General features: G+C 40.2%; 1 protein-coding gene across 6 annotated transcripts in view; it reads left to right on the forward strand.

Moving 5' to 3' along the window:
* The window catches only part of SHROOM2 (shroom family member 2), a 145,040-nt gene that overhangs the window by 97,883 nt on the left and 26,356 nt on the right, over nt 1-20,801 (forward strand). For 2 of the 6 annotated variants that reach the window (XM_084790577.1, XM_084790578.1), the window contains exon 5: nt 299-399. In XM_084790577.1, the coding sequence (XP_084646703.1) occupies nt 299-399 (101 nt within the window). Of the gene's footprint in view, nt 1-298; nt 400-15,079; nt 15,235-15,407; nt 15,823-20,801 lie in introns of those variants that run through there. The other 4 variants (XM_084790582.1, XM_084790581.1, XM_084790580.1 and 1 more) reach the window with 2 other exon arrangements.

Consider the following 20,801-nt stretch of genomic DNA (forward strand, 5'->3'; position numbering starts at 1 on the left):
TTGTGTTTCTTTTAGCCAATTGTCACATGGTTACAGCTCTTACATAGGAGTTCTGTTTCCTGCTTGGAACTGAAGTAGATGCAGGGGTCCTAAGTCAGTGATCTTATTAAAGTGCCTTGTGGATATGAACAGCCATGTCCTGTGACCAGATCTCAAATCGGAGACAACAGGCCTTGCCACAGGCATTGTGGGACAGGCACACAAAGCAAACCCACAAATGAGGGGTTCCATAATAACAGCTGTCTCAGGCATGCAGGCAGTTTGATGACTCCGTGTCTTATGGTGTTGCTCTTCACAGGAAGTGCCTATTGAGCCAAACAGGCAGTCAGAGGATTCTGGTGAACACAAAGAAGCACTTCCCCATACACTGCAAGCCGAGGAGGGATGCTCTGCTCCCAGGTGGGTAAATTGTGGATTTGGTGTTGCTGAAAAGTTGTGTTGAGAGTGAACATCTTTATGGAAGGTGAATGCTAGATTAACAGATCAAGTCTGGGTTTTGCTAATGGAGTGTGATTTCCACCATTAGTGAGATCTTAGAGTTTGGAGGACAGAGAGAGAACCTGTGGATTCTACAGCCCTGCCCAGAAAAACAGTGCAGTAATGGCCTTAGTGTTCTTAAAATAGCTGTTGTGTTTTCGTTATAGTGAAATGCTTTATGGCGACAAAAATAAATGTCCAGTTAATATCCTTGAACAAAGGTACTTAACTGAAGACATACTTTTACTGTCTGGCACACAGCTGTGTTTGTGAGCCGTGGTCTCAGAATTGCCAGAAAGGATTTTAGCCAAGTTTTCCAAATTGGGCTTATTTAATGAGTTAACCTGAAGCTTTAAAATAGAAGTCATTTGATTCCCCAGAGGGAGCAAGATCTGTGTTGTTATAGTGTTACCTGCAGCAATCAATTTCAGACTGTTGGGGTAGATGTAACTATTGAGCTGTGCAGAGGATGGATTCGATAAGATGTGTACACATTATGATCTTTCCCCTGTGGAAGGGGAAAGTGAAGAGTGTATATCGGCAGATATCTATAACTCTGTGTTAAAGAGAACAGTGAAAGTGTGCAAATCAGCATGCACCACTGTCTTTCTTGAGTGAAGATTTTTCCTATGTGTGCTTGGTGCAATATGCAAATGAAACCTGACTTCAAAGCTCAAGGTTACATTGCAGAAATAACCAATTTGGATGTATGCTTTTAAGAGCTTTATATAATGAGGTCTTGTTTTACATGTTTTCCCACTAACTGTTGTTAGCCTTATTCAAAAGTCTCACATATTTATATGAGTCTGAGGTGGCCAGATTGATACTCTGCATGCCTACTTCAGAAATCCCTGCAATTACTTAACAATCTGCACAGCTAAACCGATGCACCCATGGGTAAGAAAGGCTGCTGAATAATCCGCCTACAGAATTTAGCAGTGTCTGAAGAGGACAATTAGAGCTTTATTCCTGGATTCTGAGTCAGTCATGTGCTGAGCACCAGCTGTGCAGGGTAGGGGGGGTGCAGCATACTGCTATGTATAGAGAATGTCGCCATGGACAGCTATAATGTGCATGTGGTGTATGTGCACACGCGGTTATGTGTGTCAGTTAGCATTGTCAGAGCTCACAGGGATAGGAGGAAGGGAGGAGGAGCCCTCTGCTTTATTTATCATGATTGTGTCTTTCAGCCCACTGCCTAACTACTCTGAAGAAATTAGTTCCAGAAGTAGTTTGTTTTTGAGCTACAAAACTAGCAATTTTCAGAATTGCTGTGTGTGTGTGTGTGTGTGTGTGTGTGTGTGTGTGTGTGTGTAAAAGACTGGCAAGGCCAATGAAATTTTAGAATAGGAATGTTAAAAAGTAATTTTCAACTTTTCCCAGAGATTATTTATAAGTTTCTGGAGGATCAGCAAGAAATAATATGCTTAAGGAATTAAAGAATAATAAAAATAAAAGATAGTCTATAATGCAGAGTTGTAAAGATACTTTATTTCTATTTGTTGGTTATTTACCCAAATCAAATAGAAAGAACTCTTTATTTTACAATTTAAAATTTTCTTAATTTTTGAGATATGGTGTCACTTCACACCAGAAACTACTGTGTAACACAGGTTGGCATCAAACGCATGCTGATCTTCCTACCTCGGTACTTGCTGGGATTACGGGGGGGTTATATCACATCTAGCTATTAACATCTTTTCCATATATATGTATAAGATCTTAAAGGACCTTAACCTGTAGTAGGAAAAGAATTATAAATATTTACAGCTAAATGGAAAATACATAATTGTAAATCTCTTTTTTTAATTTTGTGGGGGCTAGACATGTGGCACATGTCTATAATCCCAGAACTCAGGAGGCTGAGGAGGGAGCTCATAAATTCAAAACCCAACTCTAGGCTATAGAGCAAGACCTTGTCTCAAAACAAACAAACAAACAAACAAGAAGGTACATGGAACATAAGAAATCACTGGGGGAATCTGCTGGATTAAGAGAAAAACACATGGTAGCTGGGTATGGTGACCCTCCAGTGGTGTTTTCTCCCTCCATCACACCTGGTCCTGAGCACCCCGCCTCACTTGTCCCCACTCTCTTCCCTGTTCTGAAGATATTTTCCTAGAGTTTCTCACTGCTGTCAGGGATTTCATGCTGAATCCTCAAGCTTATTACAACCAGCAGGGTCTGTTTCTTGCAAATGCATTCCATCACTCATTTGTGAGTCTCTTAAATATTCAGTTTCTGATTTCTCAAGGGCTGTCATTAAAAAAAAAATAAGTGGGCTCACAGGGCCTGGTGAGACGGTTCTGCTGGTAAAGTCTCCTGCCACCAAGCCTGTGTGGACCTGAGTTCCATCACTGAAATACATTCAGTGAAAAGAGAAAACCAATTCCCATAAGCTGTCCTCCAATGTGTGTGTGTGTGTGTGTGTGTGTGTGTGTGTGCAAATACACAAATAGAAATGCAATAGAGAGATTTTTCAACGTCCTTTAGCCCAGATAGCTTAAATAGTAAGCATTGAGCCCTTCCCAGTCCTGGAAGCTGAAATCTCTAGCAAGGTCAAAGGAAGGGCTGGTTCTTCCCGACCCTCTCTTTTTAGCTTGCTGTGTCCTCATTTGTTTCATTGTGTGTCTCTCTGTCCTAATCTCCAATTCTTCACTAGACAGATTAGCTTGAGCCATCCTAGTGACCTCATTTCTCCTTAACCACCACTTTAAATGCCTTGTTTGCCCACAAAGTTATACTCTAATATACTGAAGATTCGGCTTCAACACCTTAACTTGGGAGGAGGTCTCAATTCAGTTTCTAACACTAGGAGAGATTTCCCTGCTTTTTCCATATACCTTTATGCTAGTGAGTTCTGTTCCCATATCAGTTTTCTCACATTCACAAGTGAAGGGAAAGCATTTACAATGAAGAATAATAAAGGAGCTTCTGTCTTATGTGGGGTAGGCGTGGGGGCTTTAGAGCACTGGATAACTGCAGCCTTATTATATATCCCCCACCTCTGTTGAGTAACTCCGCTTTTCAGAGTTTGGCTTTGTAAGACATTTGGGTCATTTCCTTTCTTAACATCAGGCTTAATGGCTGGTGTCTGCTTCCTTTTCCGTTCTTTCTTCCACCAGAGTTCTTTTGTTAGCTCTTTCTGAGATAATCTTGTTTAACCAGGTGTAGTTGGCTTCCTGGAATTCCTAAAATGCTTTTTTTTTTACCTTCTATCTTTCTATTTTCTCTTTTCATCCACTACATTCTAAATTAGCCTATAAGTAGTAGACAGTAAGGTTGAACCTCAGCCAATGAGGAACAAGCAATCCTTCCCCATTATGTTAGAGATAAAAGACTGAGGCCATCTAGGCCATGTGTGCTGCTATTCTGCCAGCTTTATCCTGGGGCACAACACACCCTTTTTGCAGAAAGAAATTGCCAAGCTGAGTTACTTTCACTTTGTTCATGTATTCCTTTTTGTGACACCAAAATTAGTTTTTCTTAACACCCTCAAAGTACATGCCCATTATTATACTGTGAACAGTGAAGTCCTCTGCCAACTGGGATAGTGTATGTGTGGGGGGTGATGACTCTTGGATTCAATATCATGGATGTATTTTCACACCATTGTCATGTTCTCTGGACTTGCCCTCCTCATTCCTGATGGGGAGTTTGGAAGAACCAGATTTTAATTTTTCACTACTATTTATCAGACAAGTTCCAGTATAGACTAGGGGCCAAATAAATGGTGGATGAGTAGACTGGCAAATGGATAGATGGGTGAGGGAACAATCAAATAAACCAGTCCTTGGGTAAATGAATGCAGAGATAAGTAGGCGGATAAATGGATGGGGCACCTGAATGGATGAGTGGGCAGATGGATAAAAGGATGAATGAGTTGATTATGGATGTGTATGTCATTAAGATATAATCTAGGGCTCTTCAATCAGATTCGTTTTCTCTGCCAGTCAAAGAAGTAAAAGGCAAGAAAAACTTAAGCATGACAGGTAGCAGTGGAGAAATCTTAACCACCATAAACAAGCACAGACAGAAGTGGTTGAAAGGCATTTATTGGGGGCAAGGAAACATGTGTATGCAGCAGACACACACAGAGAAAACAACCTTCTCTAAATCCCAGGGATGGAATTCGGGAAACAAAAAACCCCAGTATGTTCTTAAGGGAGGGGGACTTTTAAAGTCTCTGAAGTGTTTTGCTCTCCTGATTTAGCATTGGTCAGTTAGAAGAAAAATTGCATAGTTAATTGGCCCAGAACTGTTGTGTAGCATGTCCTGATACTGCCATGAACTTGTTAAGCCTGTCCATTAGCAGGGGCCTTACTGGTAGGAAAAAAAAAAGCCCACAAGGCCTTTAAGCTGCCAGACTTTGTCTCAGGTCAGGAGAGTGAGGAAGAAGCAAGCCATTTTGGAAGCTTACCATCTTTAGTACTTAGCCATGGCATCTCTGATGGCTTACCGAGGAGTGTGTCTAACTCCTGGTTCCTCAGTTACATAGATAAATGTTTGGATCGGTAAATGAGTAGATACATGGATGGAAAATTGAGTGGACAGATGGATAAATGAAGGGTTGGTAGAGGGATGAGTAGATAGGTGCATGGTTGGGGTGGGATTATACGTGGGTAAATAAGTAGACAGAAAGATAGGGAGTAGTTGGATGGTTGGGTTGGCAAATGGAGCATATTTTTCTGCTCAACCTTCCTTGAGTCCTTGGTCAGCATTCCATGGTAGCACATGCTCTGTGTTGAAATTGTACTAAAGATTATGAACATTTAGTTAAATGCTAGTAAGTGAAATGGGCTTTACTATCTGCATTTGATCCAGAGTTAAGACATAAGCATCTCAGAAGAAATTATTAAACTGACTTGTTTTCTACAATTATATTTTAACCCATATAAGAAAATTAACGTATACTACATTTGATTGTTGCTCCTCACATGTGAGCCACTTCTGTAAAGAGAGTGTCCTGGAATGCTCTACGAAATGGGGCTGAGATGAGATCTGGGGTGACCACCATAGCTGGCCTGCCACTGACCTCAAGATTATATTTCATTGGCATAGGGGAAAGGAAAGAATGAGAGTATGTACTTACTCCCATAGAATGACAAAACTGAATTAATGTAAGGGAAAATTCTTTAGAGAAAATTTGCTCTAATATAAAATACATTAACCAGCAAAACAAACCCGTTGGACACAATGGATGGGTTTTTTTTAAGTTTGTTTTTTGTTTTTTGTTCTTCTGAGCGAGAACTTGGTGTGTAGACATTATTGTGAAGACCAATTTCCCCTTTAGAAAACCAGCTTCTGCCAAGTGCATTTTGGAAGTAAGTGATTGATTACTGGAAAGCTCTACCCTATGTTCATGGCTTTAGGGCAGATGTTTATTGTCCCTGGCCTTCAATTAGCTGTCCAGCAATTGCAGCCTGCCTTTCTAAAGGACTGTGCTAGGTAATTATGCATCCAGTGCTGGGTGGGTCAGGCTAAGAAGGTGAAACTTGAGCTTGGAAGTAAAGGGATGGGGAAGGGTAGACAGGGATTGGGGGAGGGGGAGACTTCCATTTCATAAGACCAGGCAGAATCCTGAACTGAAGCACTCTTTCTGTATATGCAGACACAGGACGTCATCCCAGAAATGAAAAACAGTAAGTGCCAGAAAAAGAGGCACAAGACTGTTTTTGAAAAAAAAACAAAGTCTTTTGAAAAAGACTATTTGGTTGGTTGGTTGCTTGGTGTTTTGGGACAGAGTCTCTCCATGTAGCCCTGGCTGTCCTGGAACTCTATGTGTAAACCAGGCTGGCCTAACAGAGATCTACCTGCTTCTGCCTCTGCCTCCTGAGTGCTGGGATTAAAGGCATGCTCCACCACGCCCAGCTTAGTCCTTTTCATTCTTTTCAAGGTTCTGTGACTCACAGTCAGTTAGGTGACACAATCTGAGTTTATAACTCACAGCCTAAGAAGCTGGGATTTAAAGTAAACTCAAATAACATTCAGGATACCACCAGCACCAGCAGCCCCGTGTTGTAAGTGCCTACAAAGCCTATGCATGTCAAGGGAAGTCAGGAGTTGCAATTCCTGTAGAGTTGTTTTATGATATGGCTTAACCTCAATGGGCTTTTGCTTTCCCAAACGTCAGCCACAGACCCAATAGTTTCATGGCTCTAATATACAGGTGCTAGCACACAGAGAAAGTTGCAAAGGGAACACTCAGTCAAGCTTCCTTGCCTATACTTACAAGAGGCTGCCTGCTTCTAGAGCCTACTTTTCAGTGCTTTGAAAAGCAAATGTCTAAAAGGTTATTTGTAGATAGTGTTAATTTAGGTGAGAATACCCACCATATGCATGGGCAGTGCTACCGCATGGGCTGAATAAAAGGAGAAAGTGATCTAAGTACCAGCATTCATTTCTCCTGATTGCTGATTATGGATGCAAAGTGAAATTGCCTCACACTCCTGCAGGCATGACTTTCTCTACCATGGAGAGCAGTACTCTCTATGAAAAAAATATACCCTTCCTTAAGTCGCTTTGTCAAGTAATTTGTCACAGCAATGAGAAGAGAAACTAATGATAGACATAAAAACACATTCTGGCCCTATGTGGTGATATATACCTTTAATGCCAGCACTCAGAAGGCAGAGTCAGGCAGATCTCTGTTAGGCCAGCCTGGTCTACATAGAGAGTTCTACATAGGATTGCTGTGAGTTCGAGGCCCGCCTGGTCTACAAAGTGCGTCCAGGGCAGCCAAGGCTAACACAGAGAGACCCTGTCTCAAAAAAAACAAAGAAATAAAAAATAAAAATAAAAAGGACTAAAAACATTAAAAGTCAAACAGTAATGAATCTGAGATGTTTCTAGCAGTGCTCAGTCATGGTATGTGACTGCCTTGGTTCTGTGCACACAACGAAGTATACTTTTTGATTGTACATGTTGTCATAATGTGCAATGCCGACAGGCTTTGTTTGAAATACCTTGACTCCAATTTGAGAGTCTTACATGTTATATATTTAGGAAGGAAAGCAAAGGACTAGGAGAGATGATCTATGAATCGTGGCCACACAGTAGCCTCAGAAGTGTCTCTGTCAGCTTTTCTCAAGTATAACCCTAAATGATTTTGTTTTGTTCTGGTTTGGTTTTTGTTTTGTTTTGTTTGTTATATTGAAATAAGGTCTTGCAATGTATCCCACCTGGCTCAGAACTCACCATGTAATCCTGGCTAGCTGTGAATTTATAATCTTTCTAACTCAACCATCCAAATAGGGATATCCCAAGTGTGTACATTACTCTGTCTAGCAGGAAATGAGCCCTTTTATAGCAGAACCTGTTACCCTCCATATTCAGCTGGCATAGATTTTGTGGTTTGTTTGCCAAATTGTTTAGTGACTTATAGACTAACATCTATAAAAATAGAAAATGAAACAGGTTTAGACATATTTGATAATATAACAAAAAGGAATACCACATAGTGTATGCTACCATGTGTATGAATGATTCAGAATATGTCAGTCTAAAAAACCAGATTAATGGCTTGCCAGGAATAAGAGGAGAACATGGGGGCTCTTAGCAGGACAGAAGAATCTTTTAGATCGATGGAAGTAGTCTAGATTTAGGTAACAGTAGTTGCACAATTCATTGAATAATACTAAGAACAAATACACTATATCTTTCAAGGAATGAGTTTCATGGCATGTGGATTTTATTTCAGTTTTAAAGAAATCTCAACATAGAGAATCCACAAGCAAACTTTTTTGATAAGTATGTAAAGGACCAGATGATAAATGTGTGTGCTTTGGGGGTTTGTTTGTTTTTTTTTTTGGTAGAGATCTAACCAGGCTCTTGCCCATGCTGGGCAAATGTTCTACCCAGGAGTTAAATCTCCTGCCTATTCCTTTTTTATTTCTGAAGTTTTGAAGGGTACAAGTGTTTTATTTTAAGAAGAAATTTGGATCTTACTATGTAGAGCAGCACTTGAGAGATGAGACAGGAAGATAGTAAGTTCAAAGATAGCCTGGGAGGTAGAGTAAGACTTTGTCTCAAGAATAAAGACAGATTTATTTACAGGTTGGCAAAATGACTTTTAAAAATCTTAACACTGTTAATACTGCAGGTCTGTGAAAGGGTTTGAGCATCTTATATGTAAATGCTGGTATTTATGCTTTACTCAAAGTGGCATGGGTATATGGAAACCTAGATTATAAACACGTATATCACAAAAGTGCTTTCTCTTTAGAAGTAACTTATGATGGGTTTCCTTTAAGAATTCCTTTATGCCCTCTTTGCCTTTTTTTTTAAAGATTTATTTACTTATTATGTATACAGTGCTCTGTCTGCATGTACACCTGCAGACAAGAAGGGGGCATCATATCACATTACAGATGGCTGTGAGCCACCATGTGGGTGCTGGGAATTGACCTCAGGACCTCTGGAAGAGCAGCCAATGCTTCCAACCGCTGAGCCATCTCTCTAGGCCCTGCTTTGTTTTTTAAATAGCCTACCAGTTCTTATTTGTGCTGCTTCTACACTCATGGATGTGAGGCTGTCCATGGGCAGGAAGTTGGGTGGGTGGTATGGAGTAGAAGTAGATCTGGGAGGGGTTAAGTGTAGGGAAACAGCTCTCAAAAAATAATAAAAGTATTCTATTTTTAATGACAGCAATTAGACATGAGAGATACCTCAGTGTGTAAAAACACTTGCTGCCAAGCTTGGTGACTCAGTTTGACTCCCAGGATCTACACAGTGAAAGGAAAGAACCACTTCCTGCAAGTTTTCCTCTGACCCCCACATATGAGCTGTGGCATATATGCACTTGTGTGCATGCAGGCACACGCACACATACATGATAAAGAAATGTAATTAAAAAGAATTTCCAGCTAAAACAGGGGTGGGGAATACAATAAAATGGCAGTAATTTTGTCTCAGTTTTTTTCTTCCTAACCTAAGAAATAATACTGTTTATACTGTAAAGTTATCCAAGAATCTAGAATTGTTTTAAATTTCCTTTCAGAATATTTAATTAAAATTAACACTAAAAGGTAGATTGTACAGTGATGCTAGTTTGAGACCATTACTTCTGTTCATTTATCTCATCCATCAAACCTTCTTACATAGATACTTAGAGATATGTGAATTGATGTTGTGATATTTATGAGAGGGGAGGGAGGGAGGGAAGGAGGGAGAGAATGAATATGAATATATTTCTAAGTGTAGCCCACACCCAAATCTTGATCCCATAGAAATGATCAGGGCCACCTTGACGACTAGTTAGGGAATATCAAAGGTAGGTCAACCTTGAAGAGATGGGAAAGGAAAGAAAAGATCAAACACATACAAATAAACTCAGAACTTAAAATGAGGGCATGTCTCAGGGCCCTGAAGCCTATAATGAATAATGCTGGAATATTTGAAGCAACAAAATAAAGCAGTGGTGGATATCAGCCAACATGTAGAATAAATTCATAGTGTCTACAAAAATGAATGAGTAAATTAATGCATGGGCAATAGATAAGTTTATCATGCAAAGTGTGAGTATACTCTATTATGAGTTTGATCTAAAGTATCCCCCAAAGTCGCTACGTTAAAGGCTTGGTAATAAGCAGAAGGCCTTTGGGAAATAACTACATTGTGAGAGCTCTAATCAATTAAATGGAATACTAGGTAGAACCTGTAGATACTTTCTTTTTTAAAAAATCTATTTTATTTTGGGTTCTTACACCTCTACCTCTTTTCACCCCAATCCCTTCCAATACCCCAACACCAGATAGGAGAGAAAGAAGGTTAGTGTGGTGAGGGGACATAATTCTCTTTTGACTACTTCCTGCTGGTTAAGGTCATTGGGTTCCTTGTGGCAAGTCCAATCTTCATTTCAGGATATCTCCAACTTCTTCTCATCAAATCGCAACAATAGCAACCAGGAGCAAAAGGGATGAGGAGCAGCAGGCTTCTTCCTTAGAGTGCCAAGCCTCTCTCTGGGCTCTGGCATTTATTGTCTCTCTGAGTCCCCAGAACTAAATTATTTGCAGCTGGCAAAGATCACGTCCCTCTCGGATCTGGCAGAGGCAAATGGTCAGCTGCTGTGGACAATCTAGAGCAGCCTCATATCCCAGATCTGGGATTAAAACAAAAATATGTTTACATAACATAACTGAGTTTTTAAAGAAACTGAAACTTCCTTACAAGACCCTTTTCGAGCTAGGATGTGGTTGGTGGAAGTGGGTCATCTGAGTATACCCTTGGCTATCTTATCCTAAGTGTCCATCCTGCTTTCTGCTTCCTGACTGCTATGCAGTGATATCACTGTGTTTGCTAGAGATGCTGTGATATTTTGATCTCGCCTGAGTTAGTTGACCACTGTGATACTTTGCCTTACTTGGGCTCAAAACAAAGGAATGGAATCAGGTAATCTTGGACTGAATCTTTGAAACCATGAGCCAAAATAAATCCTTCATCCTCTAAGTTGTTTTTCTCAGGTATTTTGTTGCAGCAATGGGGAAGTTCAGTATGTCTACCTTCAAGGAGGTGGGAGCCTAACTCTAGGCCTTCAGTGATGGTAACATCCTACAAAAGAATGCAGGCTGAAGAGTAAGGAGAAAGCTTAAAAATTCACCACATGGTTGATCTGATGCCATAGAGATAAGATGTGCTAGCAGTATGTACCCTTGTTTGCTGATGACAAATGATACTTCACCTCTGTAGTCTTTATGCTGACATTCATAGACCCAACCTAATTTTTTTGTTTTGTTTTGTTTTGTTTTTAATTAATTTATTCATATTACATCTCAATTGTTAGACCTTCCTCTATTTCCTCCCATTCTTCCCTCCCTCCCACTTCCCCCCTTCTCCCCTCCCCTATGTCTGTGATTGAGGGAGACCTCCTCCCCCTATATATGCTCTTAGAATATCGAGTCTCTTCTTGGTAACTTGATATCCTTCCTCTGTGACCCAACCTAATTTTTAAAAGATAAAAAGGTCAAATGAGGAACACATTATAGGCGCCTGAAAAAATCCTCCTCAGAACATCTGTCCCACTCTATTCAGGCTGCTGGAACAAAATATCTTACACAAAATGATCAAAGCTGCTCAGCGCATAGTGTCAAGAAGCAAAAAGGGAAGAGGTGGACTTAGGACAAGTTAGCCCCTTCAAGGGAACATACCCTGTATGACTGACTAGTTAGTCACAACCAAAAACTTTTACTACCAGGTATTTCTGTTATTTGAGACATGGTCTAACTATGTAACCCTTGCTGTCCTGGAGCTCACTGTGTAGTCCAGGCTGGCCTGGCTCATAGAGATCCTTCTGACTCCGCCTCCTCAGTGCCAGGATTAAAGGTGTGTTAGCACCATGCCTGGTACCACCAGGTATTTCTAAATGTTCTGGAGGCTAAAGTCCAAGATTAAGGTACTGGCAGATGTGGTGTCTTCTAAGATTTCATTTTCTGGCCCAAAGGTGAACCTTTTTTCTCTATGCCCCAACATAAAAATCACTAATCCCATTGGTGGGCTGATCCACTCTCATGAACTTTTACCCACAAAATGCTCCTACCTCCTGGTTCTTAAGAGGTTGTGGTCGCTTGGTCAGTTGGTTTTTTGGAAAGGGTTTGACTATAACTCAGCTTATCTATGAACACAATCTTCCTGTTTTACTCTCTACTGTGTGACATTGCTCCATGAGAGATGTGAACAAATGTCACTCATCCCAGATGGGGATCTGATGACTGACAAAGCACACAAAATCTAACTTGGTGAGCTGGTGGGTTTTAATGGGATTACATACAGGAATATGAGTGGTTTACAGGAACAGAAAGGCTTGGGTTACAACTCCTAAAATCTGGAAATCTGAAGCACACTTGCAGGCAACAAATTGGAAAGTGTCATTTCCAGGTTGCTCAGTTATTGAGTCTTTTCCAGGGAGTTCAGTTTGTCTGAGAGTCTTCTAGGCAGTTCAACTGCTCTCTGCTTCTTCTGGGCTTGTCTGAGACTTCACAGCACCCTTTACTGCTTTTATACACTTGAGAAGGGAAGAGCCCAGTGAGTATGCTCAGTTCTGGGGACTTCCTGAAGCTATTGAGTTGTTTTACATCCTGTTTTAACAAGCTTCCCCATAGGATAGAGTGTTTCACATCCTCTTAGAACATTCTGTTGTTTCACCTCTCTTTTTGTATTCTATGTCTTAAAGAGCTTTTCTCTAAGAAGGTTTTTACATATTAAACTGCTACACAACACCTTCAGCCCAAAATCTGGGATTATAAGAACATATCTCCATGTCTGAGTGCTTATGCTTTTAACAGTTTTATAGCACTACCATGGTGAAAGAGGCTTAAGAAAATGTAACCACTAAATACAATGTGGTGCCTGGCTGGGATCCAGGGCCAGGAAAGGGACAATATATAAAATATATATATAATTAAGAAAATAGAAAATTATTTATTAAATGTAAAATATAAAAATTATAAAATATAATAATAATAAAATGATGTATGACCTTTAATATTAATGTACTAGTGTTGAGTGCTTTAGTAGGTAGTGTATCAGTCTAAAAAATGTACCAATATTGATTCATTAACCGGGGTAAATTATATCAGATTGTTTTCCATCACCACAACAAAATATCTGAGTTGATCAACTTACAAAGGAAAGGGGTTATTTTGGCTTATGGTTTCAGAGGTTTCAGTCTCTGGTTGGTTACATTGCTTTAAGGCCTGTAATGAAGTCGTACATCATGGAAGAGAACATATGGTGGAAGAAATCATTTACTTCATGGAAGCAGAGAAGCAGAGGGGGACTGATATACTATAGTCCCCTTCAAGTGTATATGCACTCCTAGTGACTTAACTTCCTTCCTCTTGGCCCTACCACTCAAAGGTTCTTTCATTTCACAGTAGTGGCCTTCAGTAGACCAAGCCTTCACAACACAGGACTTTGAGAGCTACTTAAGATTCAAATGATTATACACTATACCATATAAATCTCAGGCTTAATAATAGAGGAAACTGGGTGCATTGTATGCAAACTCCTTTCTTTTATTTAAGCTGTCTAATAATTAAATGTTTTCATTTGAAATTGAAATGTTTGTGGCTAGGGATATATTCTGTTAGTATAATACTTGATTAACACCTTAACATGTACAAGCCCCTTAAGAGAGGAAGGCAGGGGGTGACAGGGAGGTGACATTACTGTATATGAGGACATATATAAAAATACTCTGTAGACAATGAAAAACACTGGAAAGAGTGTGATCTTTGCAGTAAAAAAAATATAGGTTCAAATCTTCACTATGTTTGTATCGGGCCACCTGGACTTAACCTCTTGTAACCCTTTCTCTCAGATTTAAGTATTTAATGGAATCCAAGTTAGGATACCACAGGGACACCTACACATCAGTGTCTACTAAAACACTGTTCACCATTGGCAAGTTATTAAATTGGCTTGGGTGTCCCACAAGTAGTAAATGTAATGTAGGTTGGTGAGTGTATCTTCGTGTGTGTCTTATTTAGTCACAAAAGAAAATTAAATTATGCCATTTGCAGAGTAGATGAAACTGGAGATCATCATGTTAAGTACAATAAGCTAGATTAGGAAAAACAAACATGTTTTTTCTCATATGGAATCTAGATTAAATACATACACACACGTATATACTTATGACATGAAAGTAGAAAGATTAGTATTTGGGAAGAGGAAAGATAAGAACAAGGCAAAGGAAGATAATAGAGTATATGAGCAAACTAACTCTGATTTTAATATATGAAAAAGTAAGAGTGAAATCCATAATGCTATCAAAGTGGATATATGCTAATAAAAATAAATGCTTAATGGCTATAATGATAATCGACTAGCAGCGTACTATATTGGAGGCTGCAAAATAGCATGTTACTTGGTGCAATGAGGAGGAGTCTGACATAACTGCTGTGCATTGAGAAGAGCTCTGTAAAACAAGCTGGAAAGAGAAAGCCCTGGTAGCTAAGCCTAGGACTCAGAAGTTGAAGGCTGTCTAGGTGCAAAGGAGCTGTGAGGAAAATCTGTGAGGGAGCAGTTTCTGGTCAGGACCATGGCACTGAGGTTGGGGGGCGGTGTGAGGGCTGTGCTCAGAGTGGAGGTGGGGCATAGGGTCTTTAAATGCAAGTCATTGTGATGTGATGAATTGAGTGAGTCGGGGTCAGCCTGGTTGCATTGTCTTTCTGCCCCAGTGCCCTTGCACACAGAAAAAGTTCTGAAACACTTGGTTTGTTACTTGATGGATTACATTCCTAATGAGTGTGTAATCTGCCTAAGAATATCCACAGACACAGAATAGGCTATTGAGAGCCTTCTAAGGAAGACTCCATTTGGTTGTAGAGTTGGAACATGTATTGCCTGTGATAGCAGTGCTGAGAATTCTTAGGTACAATTCATGAATGACATCCTTGCAGTAGGTTCTTCTATATTTTCCATTTTTAAAAAAATAGAAAAAGAAGGACCCCCCTCCAACCCCATCCCTGACAGGAGTTTTAAAAGGAGAAGCCTCTTACAGTTTAATCATGGGAAGTGTTGGGAACATTCCCCAAGGCCAGAAATACTGGGCTCTGGAGTTGACAGCGCCTGCATAAACTTGCACATCATAAGGCAGCAGGCTCTGATATTCCAGCTGTTGCCAGCATGCCTTCATGACTCCACAATGCTGTAGGCAGCAGGATTCTGCGGTGGCAGAGGCGGGCTCTGGGTCCCTGAAGCACTTAGCTGCCTTTGCAGACTGAATGAGCCACAGTACGGAAGCAAGCAGGGATGCAGGTAAGAGACTCTAGTGCTCCTTCTTAGGGCATCTTATCCCTGAGGGGAGCTGTTTGAAAAATCACTTGTGCTATTTGTGAGGGGGGTGTAGCTCCCAATGCCTCTTTTGTTCTACTGTCTTAAAGGGCAGGTTGTTTGTCAGCTCACAATGGCGTGGGTCTGATCTGGCAAGATCTGCAAACATTCTCATTGTTTATTGTTCTGTCTAAAGATGAAAAATCATGCAAATCGGGGTTCAGATTCTGGCTGGAGCGCCCTGCAAGCATGCACACATGTGAAAGGGGGCACGTTTGCCCATGCTGCCTGCATGTCTGAGGATACGTGCAGTTTTTGCAGCCTTGTTTTTTTACAGCTGGCTGCAAGCACATTGGAACTAAAAGCTGTCTTGCCTAACTGGTGGGACTGGTAGCCCTTGCCGTGTGGAAAAATTACTCTGTGTGAGTTCTGCACATGGGTGACCCTAGTGTGCTGGCACGAGGATGCCTGGCTCTGTGAAGACCTGTCTGCATTGCCGTTTCTTCTTAAGTAGCCATAAGATGCAGGCATTCTCATTCCTGAGACACTGAGTGTGGAGACTGAAAGAAAATGGTGAGTTAACCACATCCAAATTGGGGTGGGGTGGGATGGTAAAACCAGGTGTGCATGCTTGGTCATGGGAACAGTCCATGGGTACATTTACACAGCTTGCTAACTGCAGTGAGAGAAAAAAATCCACAAGGAGAAAATGGAATCTCTGGTTTTTGTTTTTTTTTTTAACATTTTTAGTTCTCGTAATTTGTTATTTGTTTTGATTATGATAGTGCTCTTTCTTTAAATGTGCTTGCATTTTCCGTTCTGCCTCTTACGCTGTGATTAAAAATGCAGGTTATTGTTTTGGGCCATGTTGCTAAATGATGAATTGCCTTTGCTGCAGGCAAGGAAGCTTTTACATGTGTTGAAGGAATGCCATTTTCACAGGGAAACTGCTGCATAGCTATCTCTGTACACACATACACACACTATGTGCGTCTGTATCCTCTGACTCATGGGAGTAGGTGTCATCTTGAATCACACACATTTAGGTATTGATTATGCCAGTGCAGAGGCAAAAAGGAAAGAAGGAAAAAGAAAAGGGAAAAAAAGGAAAGGCAAATTAAGGAAAGCTTTTCCAAATGCGATAGCATTGTAACTAAGCAGCTTGCTGCCTACCAACTACATTTTTTAAATGAATGGAAAATAATTTTTAAGCTTAAAATACTGGGGCAAATTTGAATAGTTGGCATATTTTGGGCAAAATAGATAAAGATATTTTTGATGATTTTGTCATAGGAAAATATTGCATTTGTGGTAGAAAAGGGGACATGTCTGTATACTTTATATAGTAAAAAAAACATTCCTGTCCTGTACGTGTACACACACACACACACACACACACACACACACACACACACACGCACGCACCCCTCTATCTTAAGGAGAAACTTTACGGGGCATTCTCACTCATTCATGCGTACACAAAGGCATTTTTTTCAACATTCTGGAAATAATCACAAGTGTGTGTCAACCAGATGGGTTGTAGAAGGCATCTGCTTCCCAGCTGCAGAAACAAATGACTTAGTAAACGCCTGTTAAACTGCTGCATGCTTTGCACAGACTAGCCACTCCCCCAAAGTCTGACTTTGGATGCTGGAGGTTGAGGAAGCTAATAATTTATGTGGCCTTTTAGAAGACTCTTGTCTGGCTCTTTACCACTGTGTGTGTGTGTGTGTGTGTGTGTGTGTGTGTATGTGTGTGTGTGTATGTATGTATTTATGTGTGTATGTATGTATGTATGTGATGATCATGGTTGGGGAGCCAGAGGAATAAGCTGGCACTTTGAGCTACCCAGCTAAAACCTCTAGTGTCCAAGGAAATGGAAAGTTAGCAGTCAGATCATTGGTAGGAGAATTGTAGACATTTCTGGATATCCAAAGAGATCTAGGATATATTTAATTATTTACCCTTTTTTTTTACCACCACCCCCCTTTTTAAATAAATTGTTAGATAGAGTGGGGAGCTAGCTCAAAGTAATGTAAAAAAGAATGTAATGTAAAAAGAAAGAAATTTAAAAATCATCCTTAATCCCCTCACTCACTATAAAACATGGAAATCTGTTTGCTTTGAAGTCTTGTTTCAATACAAATATATATTTTACATATAGTTGTTCTCCACGTAGTATATGCAAACTGCCTTTAAAAGATATAAGAACATTTTATATGTACTATGCCTGATATCTAAGCTATGAGAAACCTGTCATACTGTAGACATTTAAAGCTGCTTCTAGCCATTACAAATACTTTAGTAAGCATATTGTGCTGAGAGAATCATATTTAGAAGGATCACTTTGTGTACCTAGGAAAGATACTCTTGCTATTTATACCTCACTCACCAACCCCTTGGGAATTTATGTTTCTCTCATACTTTGCCAGTATTAAACATTGATTTGAAATTCTATGGTTTATTAAGTAATCCACTTTTAACATGCATTTCTTTGCAGCTAGGGAAGGCAATCTTTTTTTTTGTATATTTATTGATCATTTTTATTTTTTCTTTTTGTTTATTACTTTTCACATTTCTACTAAAAGTGGGCTCTTCTTAATCATTGTCATTTAGGTTACAATACGTCCATGCAGTGTAGTGTATACTTTTCAAACATTTACAATTAATTATTAGAGTTAGATTATTTCTTTAATACGTGAGTTGAATCCTCTTGTTATGGCTCACACTTGGTGACTCTATTATCAGTTTTGTATTTTGGTGGCCACCAGCTTCTAGCAACTATGTGTTATTATTGCTGATATCTAGTTATATGCCACCAGCCACAATTCTGTTGATTCTGAAGTAGTCTACAATGCTTTGCAAAGAAGATAACGTGATTAAGTATGAAAACATACCAGAGTTTTCAGACTAATGTGTTATGTTATGTTGTATTTGTAGGAGAAAATGTAAAACCCAGAAGATAGGTCTGAATCCTAGTTTAGTGCAGGTTACTTGCTTCTGGTAGGAGTTCCTCATGGTTTGTAGGAGATTAGAAAGGAGAGTGACATGCCCTGTTTACTCTGCCATGTTCTTAGTCTGCAAAGTGTTTGGTAAAAGAATCCGCCATGCTGAGGACTTTAGAGATGTTCGGGATCTTAGCATTTGTTTTTGCTAAAGTAAGAGGACACTGAGTTCGATTCCAGAGTAAGCTACCTATTGAGATGGCTAGCTCAAACAAACAGCAAAGTGGAAGAGTACAGGGATTCAGCTTGATCTGATTGCTATGCTCTCCAATCATCGCCTCCATGGTTGACACGGAGTAACGCTGGTCTGTTTTCTTCACCTAGTTTCCCAGTACACCACAAGTAAGCAAACCAGACCCTGGGTTCCAGGGATGTTCCTGAATCTTTGATATTAAATTAAGATAAACATGTATATTACATGCAGGATGGCATCATTAGATAAATACCCCTCTTCCTGACTCAAATGGTAGGTCTCCAAATGATCTTACTACAAGTTATGACCACACTTCTATTAGTGGATCTCTCAATAAATTGCACTCTGCGTAATCTTAGATTTGTCTGCCTCTCTTTTTTCTTTTCCGTTTTCTTAAAAAATATGCTTCTGAATGTTTTGCCTACATGCATGTATGTGTGCCATGTATATTCCTGTTGAATCTCCTTGAGCTACGGTTACAGATGGTTGTGAACCATCATGCTGGGGCTAAGAATCGAACCTAGGACCTATGCAAGATCAACAAGTACTCTTAACCACTGAGCCATCTTTCCAGCCCCTGTCTGTTCCGCCCACCCACCCACCTAATAGGTCTCACAGTATCTTCGGGCAGCTTTTCATGCAGTAGGACCAAATTCCCCTAGAGCAGTATATGCTGATAAAACTTTGTTTACAAACCATGTAGCACACCAGCAATTTAATACCCATACTTTTTCTTAATAAAAGGGACATGCCAAACCAAGGATTGAATTTTCTAGTTTACTAATCACTGTTCCACATAGTAAGGCATATACTAAAATTTAAAAACCACAAGTAGCCTAGCGTGGTACTGCCAAGATTTTAATCTCAGCTACTTGGGAGGCTAAGGCAGGAAGGTCCAAGTTCAAGTCCAGCTTGGGAAATTTATGTGAAAATGAAAAGTGGAGGGTTGGGTTTATAGTTCAGTGGTAGAGTGCTTATCTCATAAGGCCTAAGTACTGTACTTGCAGTTCCCAGTGTTGTCAAAGGGGAAACAACAACAACAACAAACAAACAAGTGTAAATAAGTGCTCTTTTTTATAAACACTGTGGAGAATATAAGAAGTATGTTAAGGCTAGTGGTATTCCCCAATGGGTAAAGTGCTTGTCTAGTATCCAGGAAGCCCTGGGTTCAATCCCCAGTATTGCGTAAACTAGGCATTGTGATGCACACCTTAACTTCAGCATTCAGGAGGTAGAAACAAGAGGATCAAAAGTCCAGTGTTATCTTTGACTATATAGTTAGCTCAAGACCAGCCTGACACACTTAAGACCCTACCTCAAGAAAAGAAAAGAAGGTGGGGAGGGAGGGAGGAACAGACAGAGAGAGGGATGGAGAGAGGATTAATACGCATATGAAAATGCCAGGAAAAGAGACAGAAGAGTTTATGTGGTGGAAGATGTGATGAGGTTTGAAAAATGACTTTCAAACAAACAGACAAACACACTTTCCTAGACTTTTTTAGTTTTATATGGGGCACTATTGCTTCACTCAAGTAGAGCTCCACAGACTTCATTTTGGAGGTATATCATTTTGAAAAGATAATATGGCCCAGGGCTCAGGAAGTTGTTCTGACTGGAGTAACATGGTAGATCCCCTAGGCTTGCTGCCAGGGAACATTCAGACTCACTATTTTTATAGATAATAATTATTTCCTTTGGAAGGACATGCAGAGCCAAGGATTAAAATGCCAGGAATATAGCCTTTGATACCCAGATGTAGTGGGTAGAAAAGTGGGAGAGAAGGAATTTGAGAGGGGAAGTTTTACAAAATAGATTGCTAATGTTTTCTTGCCATCCAAATTGCTTGGAAGGCTGGTTTTGCAGTAGATTTGGAGGCATGTCATCCTTCACTCTTCAGCCCTCTGCCAGGCCTGCCGACTAAGTCGGAGCAGAGCCCCGTTCCATGCTGCATCAAATCTTGGCAGCAGGTATGAAGTGACAGAACTAGAGAAATGACAAAGGCCTTGCCACTGATTCTCAGAATGCGTGTTGTAAAAGCAGCAGTTATAGGTTATAATCTACAAATCCAGGCTGCTTTGTGTGCACGTGTGTGTGTGCATGAACATACTTGGCACACAAGAATTTCTGGGCATGTGGGGGTGCACATGCGTATAGAGTCCAGAAATCTATATCAGTGTCTTTCTTGATCACTCCCCACCTTATTTTTTGAGATGGTCTCTTAACTTAACCTAAAGCTTGTCAATATGGTTAGTCTGCTGGCCATTGAGCTTCAGGGGATCCTCTTGTCTTCATCCCTCTCTCAGCACTGGGGTTACACGCACATACAATCACACCCAGCTTTTACATAAATGCTG

Source organism: Acomys minous (genome assembly GCF_964271855.1).
Source record: "Acomys minous genome assembly, chromosome: 7".
Taxonomy (NCBI): Eukaryota; Metazoa; Chordata; class Mammalia; order Rodentia; family Muridae; genus Acomys; species Acomys minous.